Raw genomic sequence first — 14,795 nt, 5'->3', positions numbered from 1 at the left:
TGACCCTACATCTAAAGTTAAACATTATAGGGATATCACTGCGGAGAAGGAACATAATGCCATAGTGTATCAATTCCTTTGCAATTAGGAAATGACTAGAATATTATGTTCTTACTAAAAAAAAGATGTAGTTTTCCAACAATGCCCAGTGGATTTCTAGAAAAATACATGTGGAATTTGGTGGTCCAAAACTTGATTGGTCACGTAAGCAAAGTTAGTTGATTAACTAACTGAAAGCATACCCTTTTGCTTAGCTTTTTCCATGTACTTGTATAAAAGTTTGAGAAAAAAAAAGTGAGTTTTCTGAATTACAGAACAAAAAAGTGAGGATTTCAGAGTCTTCTTCATTGTACTATAAAGAGAGCTTGATAATTTTCAGAGATTCTTGAGGGTGTAAAATGGTTCAATCTTAGTGGATTTTTGGAGGTGATCTTGATCCGTGGATGTAGATTCAAATCTTGAATCCAAATCACATAAATTTTACTTGTTTTGTTATTTTAGACCCCCATTTAGGGGAGACATCTCTACAGCCCGATTATGACGAGTGTCATCATCTGGGATGGTCACGTGTCACTCCAGGACTGGTTGATGAGGTATCAAGCTAGTGGCTTTGTTAGCCAATGAAAGCTGGACACATGGAGATTTCTTTCAGCAGAAAAAAGCTGAAAGCCGTTGAGGATGGCAGCTGCAAGGTAGTGGAGTGAGGCAGTTGTTAGAGGAGACCATTTTTTTTGTTGCCAGCTGCATGTGGGAGTGAGTGGAGAAAAAGCCAGCTGATGAGTTAGTGGAGGTGGTGTTTGTTGCTGAAAAGAGGGTTGTAGGGGCAAATCAGGTAGTGGAGATCGGCCTAGAAGAGAAAGGGGGCAGAAATCTTTAGGAAAAAGCAGCTTTTGTTTGGCCGTTAGGGGGTATCCGTTTTGGAGCAAGAGAGAGTTAGGGTTTTCCAGAGAGAAGAGGGGACCAGAGGTAAAGGGAGGCAGCTTCTGGGAGGAGGGGTTTTTCTGTTTTGGTTTTTTTTTGGGGGGGGGGGGGGGGGGGGGGGGGGACGATTTTTTTCTTGCTTGTGAGTCAAGTTTCTGCTACTGGAGGAATATCCAGAGAGGGAGCTGCTAGAGTATATCCTGGAGCATTGTATTTTGGAGGGGGAGAAGAGTGAGACCTTTTCTGGACTCTTTTGGAGTGCTTTTTCTGGGAACGAGAAGGTGATATTTGCTAAGGAAAGGAGTAGGGGAGAAAACAGCAAGGTTTGATCATCTCTCATCCGATGTTCTTATTTCTTGCTTCATCTTATCTTATTTTTTATGCTCACTTTACGTTGCTTGCTGATATCTAGACGTCTGCTTTGTTTATCTAAGGAGGAAAATCTGCTTCTGATTTTTGTTTGCTTGATCCTTGTTTTCTCTCGCATGAGTTGCATATGGGTTGTACATGGTGTTTGAGTTTTGAGTTCATTTGAATCCTCCCACCAGTCCTTTTTGCAAGCTCTTTGATCTTCATGAAGCAGGTTTTGGATTTAATGGCATTATTTCCTTTTATATGTGGCTCTGTTTTTCTTTTTCTTTGGTTTCTTTTTCCTATTTCCCTGTTTTTCCCCTTTATTTTTGGCATCTTTTGGAGAGGAGATTCGTGGGCTTGAGTTTGAACAAGGTAGCAAGCTGCTTGGGGAGCATATCTTTTTCAGGGGGAGGGAAGGCTCTGCAAGCCGCACTGGAAGAAGGGTTATGTAGTGCAGAAACAAGTAGAATATGCGTTTGGGAAAGATGAAGATGCATCACTGATTACAGCAGCTGACCCATGGTTAATCCTCCAAGATGCTGTTATGCCTTGAGAGAGGTGCGGCTGCTAAGTTGCCTGGAAATATTGGTACCAGAGAAGGTATTGGGACTCTGTTGAGAAACTCACAATACGTTGCAGAAGGTATCTCCAACAGAGAAGTTAACCCAGCTGTTCAGGGAGGTTTGAGCTGTTTGCCCTATGAAGATGATTTTTGGGTACTATTTGGTAGAGTTAGAGAGTTGAGGGTCTACTTGCATGGAGGATACGAGGAGAGACACTCCCATATACCGGCAAGGAACGATGAAGCCTCTGCATAGTAGCATGCGCTTTGTTGTGACATACAACATCCACGTTGCAAGGTTTGGCAATGAGGTTCCTATTTTGCAAATCATATCAGTGAAGCTAAGCCCTCTGCATGCATGAACTTTTGGGTCACCAAGAAGCTATGCCCAGGGTGATGTATTGAGAGTCTCAACTCTCCCGAACAGGGGACTTCTCTCAATAGTTGTTCTATAACAGTTTTGGAAATGACATTCGTGTTCAGAATTCAGAGCTGTTTCTAATATGCTCAAGGTGGTTTTTTTTTCCATAGTTTTGAGGTCCAAGAAGATCTTGCTCATAGCCTTTTCGGGGATACAGTTGCTATCAAGAGACTCCTTCATTCCTATATCTATTTCTCACTAATTCCCACCGCCCAGTCCATCAATTCCATACCCCATCCTATCCATCATCACGCTCATTTTCCTTCCATCCTCACACCCACTGCCCACCGTTTCACGTCCATTTCATACCCTTCATGTCCACCCCGATATTCATCTCTTTTAGCCTCACCACCTTTTCTCTCACTAAACCCACCACCTATCATACCCATCACCATTCCCGTCCATTATCTTTCATACCAGTCACTCTACCAAGAGTTGGTTTTGGCTATACGACACTTTCCAACGTAGAAGAGCAAAGGATGCCAGCTTGAAGGGTCCGATTTCATCGAGCTGATCACTGTAGTGGAAGACGTGACCTTTGGAGCATCTCCAGAATTCTGACGTGCAAAAAGATAACAGCAGAAACGGGTGAAGCGCTGCAAAAGTTAGGTTACCGGTTCACTTGAGAGCATGATAGTCCAGGTCGAGGTCTCTCCTTTTCGTACTGAGATCTCGGGATCCTCTCAATGGTACGTTTGAACAGCCCACTGGCATTCCATTAAGTATAATGTTGAAAGTGATGGTATAAGGTCAGCGTCTTCGGCCAAATTTCTAGGTGGGCTGAGGTTTAAAAATCGAAACCGTGGGTATGGAGAGTCTTTCGTTAAAAGACGAGGATTATCCGATTTGAGGAGCGATGCATCAGCAGGGTCCTATCGTCACCGACATGAAATAAAGGGTCCGAAGAAGTAAAGAGTCTTCAACATGCCATTCGAGGGTATCCTAACTATGCTGGAGGATCCCAAACCTTTCATCAAGATGTCACGGCAATCCTACGTTGATGACCATCTCATGTGCGGAATTGAAGGCAACCACCTCACTGCCGCTGCTATCCTTGGCTAAGACAGCAACGTTTGGGCTCTGAGTGCCACTTTTCCTCAATTCAAACTCAAAGAAATTGCTGTCATAATGACTGATTTTGATGAGCCGGGTACACTTGCACCAACTGGCTTATATCTTAATGGCACAAAGTATATGGTGATCCAGAGCGAACCAGAGATTAAGCTTGGTTCCCTTCATGGTAGATCTTGGAAATGCAACTCCAAACCTTCTAATATTTTTCCTTTTAAGCGAGGGTACCATGTACGCCAAGAGTGAAGAAGAGCTCACCAATACCCATTTCCCTCTCTAACTACCACATCCATTTCATACCTACATGCACATGAACCACGCGTGCATGACCACTCCACCCCATTCCATCTCTAAACCCTCATCATACCCATTTCCCTCTCCATCTTCAACTCTATTCATACCATTATGCCTACGTTCCCACCCATGTCATTCTTACACGTATATACCCATTTCCCATGCCATGCATACAACTATTTGATTCTTTGCTCCTCTAAATTGGAATTCTGACCGCTCATGTCGGAAGGGAATGATGTAACTGGTGAGGCATCAAAGGAGCTGGGTCCTGAAGAAGGAGGTTAGTGTACGTTGGGCACGATATGGACCTCACCAGCGGGTACCATGGGAAATTCTGACCTGCAGTTGGAGAAAGTTAATGTCTTTTACAAAGGAGCTAGCTGCAGTTAGTTTATTCATGGGGCAGTTCTTGTGAGTTTTGAACCTAGATTATATGGACAGGCTTTCTGGGTGGATGACTTTGTGTACAGGCAGTCCGACACCAATGGGTCAAGGTCCATTATAAGAAGGGAGTGAAGTTTACTGACTCAGTTCTGAATGATCGCGAGGAAGAAGGCTGGAGACTATGGCCGCCTACAAGGTTTCCTGGTGCGTCATTCATTGGTTGAGATGGGGAGAAAGTAATGTTCGAATCCTGTTCATCCAATGGTTGACCCCCATTGTGGTATTTTGAATGATGAAGATTCAAGTGGGTTTCGGTCATACAATCACTCTAGAGCTCACAGGAAGTTTGAACCTATTGTTTATACTGTCGAGGTTATTGAAGCCTTGTGGGATGTGTGAAATGGTTACATGGGGATTGACTATGGTGATATTAATAGGAGTTCGAAGCATGAAAATGCAGCATGGAAATTTGGTCACCCTTAGGCTTCTGGAAGTTATGGAGCTCAGTCTAGTGTTCCTCATGATGGATACGTTAGTAAGGATGGTGAAGCATGTGGATGGTCAACCAGTACAGAAAGCTCACATGACTCAGTCGAAGCTGGGCTATTGATACAAAAAAACGCAATAACACTCTGAGATTCATAACTACGTGGTCCTCAATTCCTACTTCTTCCACTTATGCATGAATTGCATGGCCATCTTCAGGCCACCTGTCTTTCTACCATTGCTCTCTCTTTTTTCCTCATTCTTTAATTTTGAAAATGTTTTCTCAAATCCCATTTTGTAAATATCTTTCTCAAATTCTGATTTTCAAATAATCCAAAATTTTCCATCTCTCATCTTTAGAATTTTTAGGATCACCAAAGAGTTTCGGTTTTAATAAAATTTGCTTCCACTTTCTATTCGGTAAGCAATTTTCAAATCTTTCATAACCTTTTAAAATGTTTTAAAAATAAGCAAGAATTAAATTCCGTAATTCCGAATAATGGTTTTATTGGAATTAATTCATGCAAAATAAAACGGGCTTTGGTGAGGGCCCTACATACTTGATTTTATAATTGATTGATTGATTGATTGATCGATTAAATTGGCATGCATGATTGATTGTATTCTGTTATACGACATGCTCGAAATTATTCCTTAATTATGCACTAACCCCCTTTTGTGATAGCGCGTTGCCGTTTGCTGATCAGGTACGCATCCACTTCCACTTTGATTATTCTCTATGCATATTCTGATACTCATATGTGCGTGATTGATTCGAGTATTCGTTGATTTCCTCATTGATTGCCATGTCACCTTCATTTTATTAGTAGAGACCCGACTTTAGGGGCTTAAATGGGTGCTACGGTCTTTACCGTACCTTCCTGATAAGTAACCTGACCCCCGAACCCGATCCGGTTTTTCACAAACCGCCTTTTCCAAAATAAGGAATCACACTTAGGGTTTTTCTTTCTTATTTTGTTTACCCTTTAAAAATAAAACAAAAATAAGTGGCGACTCCAAGTCATTTTCAAAGAATCAATAAAAATCAATTTTTCAAATAAAAATCGAGTTCGCCATCGAGTAAGAAACGCATTGAGCCGAAATACGGGGTCCACAGTTATGTTTTTTCTAATTTTTGGTATTGTTTATCTTTGTCTTCTTAAATTGGTGTTCGATCTCAATTTATTGAGGAACTTGGATAAAACCTCAACATCTAGTATTAGAGCCAAATCAAGAACAGGGACAGAAGAATGTCGACTACAAAGTATGATATTGAGAAGGTCATTGGAAGAAATGACTTTGGGTTACGGAAGAGGAAGATGGAGGCCATCTTGATTCAACAAGGCATTGAAAAGGCTTTACTGTCTGATAAAGATCTTCCAAAAAGCGTGACTGAAAATGAAAGGTAAGAATTTCAAAGAAAGGCTAACAACTCAATCATATTAAGTCTCTTTGATCAGGTTCTAAGAAAAGTATCTCATGAGAAAACTGTTGCTGGGGTTTGGAAAAATCTAGAAGAATTGTACATAACCCGAGCTTTGCCAAATCACATTTATTTGAAGGAACATTTATATGGTTTCAAGATTGAAGAATCCAAGCCAATTAATGATGCCTTAGATGAGTTTAATAAATTGGTGTTGGATTTAGAGAGTTTAGATATCAAGGTGGAAGATGAAGATAAGACAATCATTTTCTTAAACTCTCTACCTAAATCTTTGAAGTACTTTAAAGAAACCTTGAAATATGGCAGAGATGCCATTACATTTGATGATATTCAAAATGCCTTGAATGCTAAGGTATTGGATATGAAGTCCTCTAACAAAACTAACAGTGGTGAAAGTTTAACTACCAGAGGAAGACCTTAGAATAAAAATAACAATGGTAAAAGAGGAAAATCTCATTCAAGATCAAAGTCCAAAGGCAAGAAAGATTATAGGAATGTCAAGTGCTATCATTGCAACAAGATGGGACATATAAGAAGAATTTGTCCAGATAGACAAGAAGAAGAAAAAACTCAAGCACAAGGAAGTGTTGCCCTTATAGATGATGGTTATGACTATGCAGAGGTACTCATTGTTACATTGAATCAAAATCATGAAGAATGGGTCTTGGACTCGGGTTGCACCTATCATATGTGTCCAAGAAGAGACTAGTTTTCATCCTATCAAGAAGTTAATGGTGAAAAGGTGCTACTGGGAAACAACATGAGTTGCAGTATGGTTGGAATTGGCATGGTGGCTATTAACATGTTTGATGGAACGACAATAACTCTCAAAGAAGTTAAGCATGTACCAGATCTGAAGAGAAATATAATATCTCTTGGAACTTTAGACAAAACAGATTATAGCTTCAAAGTAGAAAATGGGAAATTAACAATTTTAAAAGGTGTCATGGTTGTCATGAAGGGTTAAAAGATAAATGGCTTGTATATCTTAGAAAGTCACACATTGAAAGGTTTAGTGGGATCAGTGTTAAGAACTGAAACTGATAAAACAATTCTTTGGCATAGAAGACTTGGTCACTTAAGTGATCGAGGTCTAAAAGAATTGCACAAGCAGGGCCTATTGTGTGGGGATAGCATCAACAAAATTGATTTTTGTCAGTATTGTATTGTTGGAAAGCAACACAGGTTGGCATTCAAAGCTACAATACACAAGTCAAAGGATGTATTGGAATATGTGCATTCAAATTTATGGGGGCAGCCTACAAGAGTCTTTACTCACGATGGAAATAGGTACTTTCTATTCTTGATTGATGATTACTCTAGAAAAGTTTGGTTATACTTGTTAAAACTAAAGATGAACATACTGTCTTAACAAAGGTTAAGGAGTGGAAGGCTTTAGTTGAAAATCAAACTAATAAAAGAGTAAAGGTGTTAAGGACGGATAATGGGCTAGAGTTTTGCAATGAGGAATTTGAAATGTTTTGTAAAAATCAAGGTATTTTAAGACACAAAACAGTAAGGAATGCACCTCAACAAAATGGCCTCGTAGAGAGGATGAATAGGACATTGTTAAATAGAGTAAGGTGTATGTTGTATAATTTTGGATTATCTAAACTTTTTTTGGGTGAAGTTGTAGTGACAGCTTGCTATTTATTAAATAGAACTCCATATAGTGCAATAGACTTTCAAACTTCAGAAGAGCTTTGGTCTGGAAAGCCTTTTAACTATGATCACCTTAGAATCTTCGGGTGCACAGCTTATGTTCACCAAAGTGAAGGAAAATTAGAACAAAGGTCAATAAAATGTATCTTCTTAGGTTATCTAGAGGGTGTTAAAGGTTACAGGCTATGGAATAAGGAATATCCGAGTGTTAAAATAATAATAGGTCATGATGTTGTGTTTAATGAAAATGAAATGCTTTCTATGAGGACTAAAACTACAGGTACAGAGGAAGATTCTAAAAACAAGAGCTTGACACTTGACATAAACCATTTTGAGTTTGAGGTGGAGTTATCATCTTAAGATGGTCATGATCAACAAAATAATTTAGCATATGGTGGCTTAGAGACAAAAGATACTAAGGTGATAGGTTCAAATGTTGAAGGTGGTGCAAGAACCAACTCATAAGAAGTTGGTCTTGATTATCTCTTGTCAAGAGATAGGGATAAGAGGAACATAAAACCCCCAGATAGATTTGGTTTTGCAAATCTAATTACCTATGCTCTATTGACTACTATGGAGTATGAAGAGAGTGAGCCACTCTCTTACCAAGAATCTATAAATAGCAATGAATCAATGAAATGGCTCACAACAATGACTGAAGAATTTGAATCCTTACAGAAAAATCAAACCTGGGTGCTTGTAGAAAGAAAGCCAAATCAAAAAGTGGTAAGTTGTAAATGGATATTCAAGCGGAAACAAGGTGCCACTGAAAATGAACCCATAAGGTTCAAAGCTAGATTAGTGGCTCGAGGTTATACTCAAAGAGAGGGCATTGACTATATTGAAGGATTCTCTCCAGTGGTGAAACATACCTTAATTAGAGTATTGATGTCCATTGTAGTGTAGTTTGATTGGGAATTGGAGCAACTAGATGTTAAAACTACCTTTTTACATGGAGACTTAGAAGAAAAAATTCTAATGACTCAACCTGAAGGTTTTGAAAAGCCAAAAAAGGAGCATCTAGGGTGTTTACTTAAAATAAAAATAAAAAAATCCTTATATGGATTGAAACAATCCCCAAGACAATGGTATAAAAGGTTTGGCACCTTTATACTAAAGATTGGTTTCAAAATGAGCAGCTATGATGGTTGTTTCTATTACAAGAAGTTACAAGGAAGTCTAACGATGTTTCTTCTAATATATGTCAATGATATGTTATTGGCTTGCAAAGCTAAGTCAAATTCAAGAGGTGAAGATGATTCTAAAGTTAGAATTTGATATGATGGATCTTGGGAATGGAAGAAGAATACTCGGCATGGAAATTGTAAGAAACAAAGAGGATCATGCTTTATTCTTGTCATAAAAGGGCTACTTAGAAAAGGTTTTGAAGAGGTTTTCCATGGAGAATTCAAAACCTGTAAGTATACCATTAGCAAGACATTTCAGATTGTCAATGACACAATGTCCTCAATTTGAAGTTGAAAGGAAGGAGATGAATTTTGTTCCATATGTTAATGCTATTGGGTCACTCATGTATGCAATGGTGTGCTCACGATCAGATATTGCTCATTCAGTAAGTGTTTTGAGTAGGTTTATGGCTAACCCAAGTAGAGAACATTGGAATGGAGTTAAATGGTTGCTAAGATATGTGAGAGGATCTCTTGGTGTAGGATTGAAGTTTGGATCTTCTAAAGAGGGTGTTGGTATCATAGGTTATGTGGATTTATATTATGCAGGGGATCTTGATAAGAGAAGGTCAACTACAGGTTATATTTTCATCTTATTTGGAGGACCTATTAGCTGGAAGTCACAACTACAATCGATAGCGGCACTTTCAACAACTGAAGTTGAATATATAGTAGCTACTGAAGCCATGAAAGAACCTCTCTGGTTGCAAGGACTTGTTAAGGAGCTTAGAGTGCTAAATAGTGTAGTAGATATATTTTCAGACAGTCATAGTGTAATTCAGTTGTGTAAAAATCATGTGTTTCATGAAAGGACCAAACATGTCAATGTTAGATATCACTTCATTAGAGAAACTGTAAGCTCAGGAGCAGCGAAGCTGGAGAAGATTTCCACAGTTGATAATCTAGCCGACATGGCAACTAAAGTTCTACTAGTAAGCAAATTCAAGTATTGCATGGATTTGGTACAGGTAATGTGCAACTCATGTTTAAGTCAGATCTTCATCCGAAAAATCCAAATTAAATTTTTCGAACCAAGGTGGAGAATGTGGAATTTGGTGGTCCAAAAATTGATTGGCCACGTAAGTAAAGTTAGTTGATTAACTAACTGAAAGCATATCTGTTTAGTTAGCTTTTTCCATGTACTTGTATAAAAGTGTGAAAAAAAAAAGTGTGAGTTTTTTGAATTACATAACAAATAAAAAAATTTAAAAAAAAAATGAGAGGATTTCAGAGTGTTAGTCTTCTTCATTGTACTGTAGAGAAAGCTTGATAATTCTCAGAGATTCTTGAGGGTGTAAAATGGTTCAATCCTAGTGGATTTTTTGAGGTGATCTTGATCCATGGATGTAGGATTCAAATCTTGGATCCGAACCACGTAAATTCAGCTTGTTTTGTTATGTTTTTTCTGATTTCTAGTATTGTTTGTCTTTGTCTTCTTAAATTGGTGTTCGATCTCAATTTATTGAGGAACTTGGATAAAACCTCAACAATAGAGAATATGTATAACATTATGTGATTAGTCCCTTGAAGAGTAAACTATCCATGGATTTATCATACTAGAGATTAAAATTGTTAACTAGAAATTATGAGGAGTTGGAGGCAAGAAGTGACCAAGAATCAGAAGAATGTGACATGCATGATGATAGACAACTCATTTGAGTGGATGATGATGAAGTTGAGGAAGAAGGTATTGACCTTCAAAGGCATCATCAACTTCCCTTCTTGTGACAAAGTTGGTCCCATCAATGAGGTATACTTCTAACTATTTATAGCAGTGCCAAAATGGCTCCTCATCTAACTACAAACATAACAATAAGCCCCAATAGCAAAAAAGAAATAGATATCTTGTTCCATATTCCAAGGACTAATCAAAGGCCTTTTCAGCAGCATCTTTAAGAACGACATGTAGGCTGACCCCAAAATTAGGAATATGAAATTAGGACCAAAGAAGTCTACATACTGATTGGTGAAGCAACAAGAATCGCCAGGAAGACCTAGCATAAAACAACAATATATTAAGCACAAGTCTAACTCAGAATATTTTATCAATATACCCTACATTTAAAAGGCAACTTGAAACTTTGCCCCTACAACCATTCTAAGTTTTATGTTAGGATGAGGAAGAACATCAAACAAAAAACCAATCAAGAAAAAACATCCATTTCTCTTAGCTAAGTTAAAGCAATGGATGTTAACAATGACCTAGGGAGGAAACAGAGACCAAGTATAGTTTTCCAAGTGTTGGTAATCTAGGTTATTGTAGCCAAGTGATCCAAGATTATTCATAGAAAAAATGAGAGGCTAGTGATGAACAAGAGAAAAATAAGTAATATTAATATTGGATGTTGTACTACTTGTTGCCATTGAAGTCCAAACTTTGGCTATTTGTCTTTCTTCATGGCTTAATATAGTATATTTGCATCATACTGGTTGCTCTAATTACCATCTTGTAACCAAAATTTTATCATTGTTCTAATAATCTCAGTATTAATTTCATTATATCTTTAAACTATTTAATCCATATTTGACTTATTTTAAATTTGTTTTTAAATAAATAAGTCAATTAAGTCATAAACATGTATGGTTGAGACATTAATCATATAGATATGTATAAGACTTAACTTGATTATTAAATAGGAGGACTTGATTAGTAAATGGGTTGAATGGGTTACACAAGTTACCTGTTTAATAATTAGGTAATATTTGGCTTTATGTTTTTTACACTATTATTGCTCGTGTCAGGTTTGGGTTGAGTTATGTAGTATATTAATACCTAGGTTTGACACAATATGAACACGACTCACCAACATGAATTGCCACCCCTAGTTATTCCTCTAAGATCGACCCTAAAAAAATATTTGATAACCTTTTCTTATCATAAAGTCTCTATCATGAAATTTTACAAAACCTTATTTATTACTTGAATTAGAACGTTTGTGCTAAATAGTCTTTTTTCTCTCAAGGGATAGGGGAGTCTAAAGAACTTGGTACGATCCTCCTCCTCTCGGGGGGAAGCCTAGAGGATGATCATACATGTTGTTCTCCTTCTCCCAAGGTGGGAGAGATCCTAGAGAACTGCATATCCCAGATCAAGAGAAAAGTTCCAAAAAGAAATAGCAACCAAAAAATAGTAACATCCAATTCTAAATAAATAAAATCTGGAATGATACTTCTTATGAAAATTTATTAAGAACACAAAAAATACTTTATGTATAATATTGATTTTGATAATTGTCTTAATTATAAATTGTCTATCATTAATTCTCAAAATTAACTTATTTTCTTTAATTCGAATCTTGCACAAAAGAAAAAAAAAAAAATACTATTTTATAAAGATTTGAAAAAATAAAAGCTCTTTAAAAAATAAAAGATTTTATTCTTAGAGATCTTAAAAAGAGAAGATTTTAAATAAAATTAAATCTCTAAGAACTAATTTTAAAAGGAAAAGGACTTCTTAATTTTTTTTTCAACTTATATATTTCTTAAAATAAAATTTTCTAACCATCTATAGTCCAATTTAAATCAGCTTTCCACTTTTGAAAAGTACATGAAAATTAATTTTCAATTAAGCATACCAAAATATATTATTCTATGCTAGAACACACATACCAAAATAAGCATACAAATATAATCAAGTAAATAATTAAAATTTTCCCATTCCCTTTTGGATCCTATTACATATTTAGTAATTAAATTTTGATTTTGATTTGATATGAAATTTTTATTGACATAAATAATATAAATTGAAAATGTTGTATGTTTTAACATGTTCAAACTTTAAAGGTTTTTGTGAAAATTATTATTAAATTATACCTCCTTATTTGTATTTGTATGTATTTGTGTCTAAAAAACTTTTATATATGAAACTGCATTAATGTTTTTTATTGGGTTTTGAGCTCATTCCCTTTCATTGAATATTTAAAAATACTCTTGATTCACAAGAAAGTGATGGTTAGGATGAAAATTGTTCTTTACTAAGATTTTGTTATTATGACATATTGTTTGAATGTTAGAAAATGTTTTGACATAAGAAAATGTTATTATGACAAGTAGCCTTAACAAATGTTTCTCACCTAGATTTTCACTTCTTTAAATAAAAAATTGATGGCAGACTTTAAAAAGAAAAAAGACAAAAAGTAAAAATAGACGATGATTTTCTTGAGCCCTGTCGATGTTATTAAGGAAAATCATCTACATCAAGTTATTTTCACCATACATAGAGCAGGTAACAATGATGATCTCATTTCCCTCTTTTCTCATTGCCTTCCAAATATTCAGTCATTGGACATTCTAGCTGTGCTGTTTCCTGTCCCTATTTGGCTTGAACCCTGAATCTGTTGGTCATTCCAGTTTTCGCAATAAGTGTATCTTTTAACTTTATCATTCAGTAAACAAGGACCAGTTGGATCTATCATCCACCAGCACTTCTTGCTGCATCGTCCAACATCCCTGTTCTGAACGTATATGTCAAACCAATGGGACTCGCCTCCCCACCAGAACCTACAGAAGTATAACGTAGAAGACCAAAAGTTTGGTCGGAAACTGAATTCAAAGAATTGATGAGAGGCAAGGACATGAACCCCAAGGTCATCATCCTGGGATTTACAGTGGAGGTTTAGATCCAAGCCATTGCCCAAGTCATTGGTGATCCTTAGATCCACTTTCTTTTCTATAAACACACCATCACACAAACGAACAAGAAACACAAGCAGCACAACTGAAAACAAACATCTGCTGAATGGAAACATGGTTTTAATCTTCTTTGCGGGAGTGAATTGATGCTTAGTTTCTTTCATTTATATATACAAGGCTTTGTGGTTATCATGCTTTTTGACAACCAATATCTTACAAGGCTATAAGAGAAAACATATAATTAAAAGGAAATACCATCAAAGCATATTTCTAAGTTAATTAATATTTTACAATGCCAAACTAAGGTTGTTTAATTTAGAGGTTTAAATTTTTTTTGATACTTGCCAATATAATGAAGTCTCCAAATTACATTTAATATGCTAATTAGGTGGATCATTTATCATGTTATTTTAAATAAAAAATAATTGAAATACTTATTCATTTGGTAAGGAAATAGTATCAAAGCATATTTTTAAGTTGATTAATGTTTTACCATGCCAAACTAAAGTTGTTTAATTTACAGGTTTATTAAGTAGGATACATCTGGAGCAATAAAAAGCTTGATGATAAAAAATTTCTTTTTATACTTGCCAATATAATGAAGCCTCCCAATGACATTTAATCCATTAATCAAGTGGATCATCATGTTATAAAATTTAAATAGAAATTAATTGAAATACTTAATTCATTTGGTCAATAAGTTGTTTCCTGGTTTTATGATCAAGAAAAGGTAATGTTTTCAAAATTATATAAGTCATCATTCAAGCAAAAAAGTTACCAGTTCATGATTCAATGATCGAAGTAGGGGTTGAATCACAATCAAACTAATGACATTATAAATATATAATTTATATATTATTAAAATTAAAAATAATTATAAGAAATTTGAAAAAATATAAATTATTAAAATTTTAAATACATTTCATCATTTTATCATAAATATTAATAGTTAAAATTATGATAAAAATAACACAAAGATTTATTAAATTATTAGTATTTCTAATTTTATTAAATATATTTAAATTTTAATTATTAAGGTAAAAATAAGATTTTACTTTTTTAAAGTCATTTAGATTTTAATAATCATATATTTTAATGGCAAATCCAACAAGATTCAAATCTTTAACATACATAGACAATTGCAAATCCAATTGTTGATTTCCTAATAAATATAAATGGGCAAATAAGATAACACATATATTCTTCCCTCAATAAATATTCATTGAGGCGATTGTACCACATGCATTTGGATTGCTTAATCAATACAAGGATCTTTGTAGCTTGTTGAATATATGCTACAAAGTTTCACATTATATGCTACAAGCATCTTACATCTTTGAGGGATTTATTTGTTTTAACATTTTAAATCCTTCAAGG

General features: G+C 35.7%; 1 protein-coding gene across 1 annotated transcript; it reads right to left on the bottom strand.

Moving 5' to 3' along the window:
• Positions 1 to 13,060: 13,060 nt before the first annotated feature.
• LOC117908196 (S-protein homolog 20-like) lies at positions 13,061 to 13,534 on the bottom strand. The gene has a single exon (XM_034821843.1). The coding sequence runs from the start codon at positions 13,532 to 13,534 to the stop codon at positions 13,061 to 13,063; it is 474 nt and encodes a 157-aa protein (XP_034677734.1).
• Positions 13,535 to 14,795: the final 1,261 nt, after the last annotated feature.

Source organism: Vitis riparia, chromosome 19, assembly GCF_004353265.1.
Source record: "Vitis riparia cultivar Riparia Gloire de Montpellier isolate 1030 chromosome 19, EGFV_Vit.rip_1.0, whole genome shotgun sequence".
In the NCBI taxonomy this organism is placed as follows: Eukaryota; Viridiplantae; Streptophyta; class Magnoliopsida; order Vitales; family Vitaceae; genus Vitis; species Vitis riparia.
Note: the sequence above shows the minus strand (reverse complement) of the source record. Positions and strands in the feature narration are given on the sequence as shown.

Excerpts from the sequence above, each read along its gene's own strand:
- LOC117908196 (XM_034821843.1), bottom strand. The coding sequence starts at position 13,534 with ATGTTTCCATTCAGCAGATGTTTGTTTTCAGTTGTGCTGCTTGTGTTT.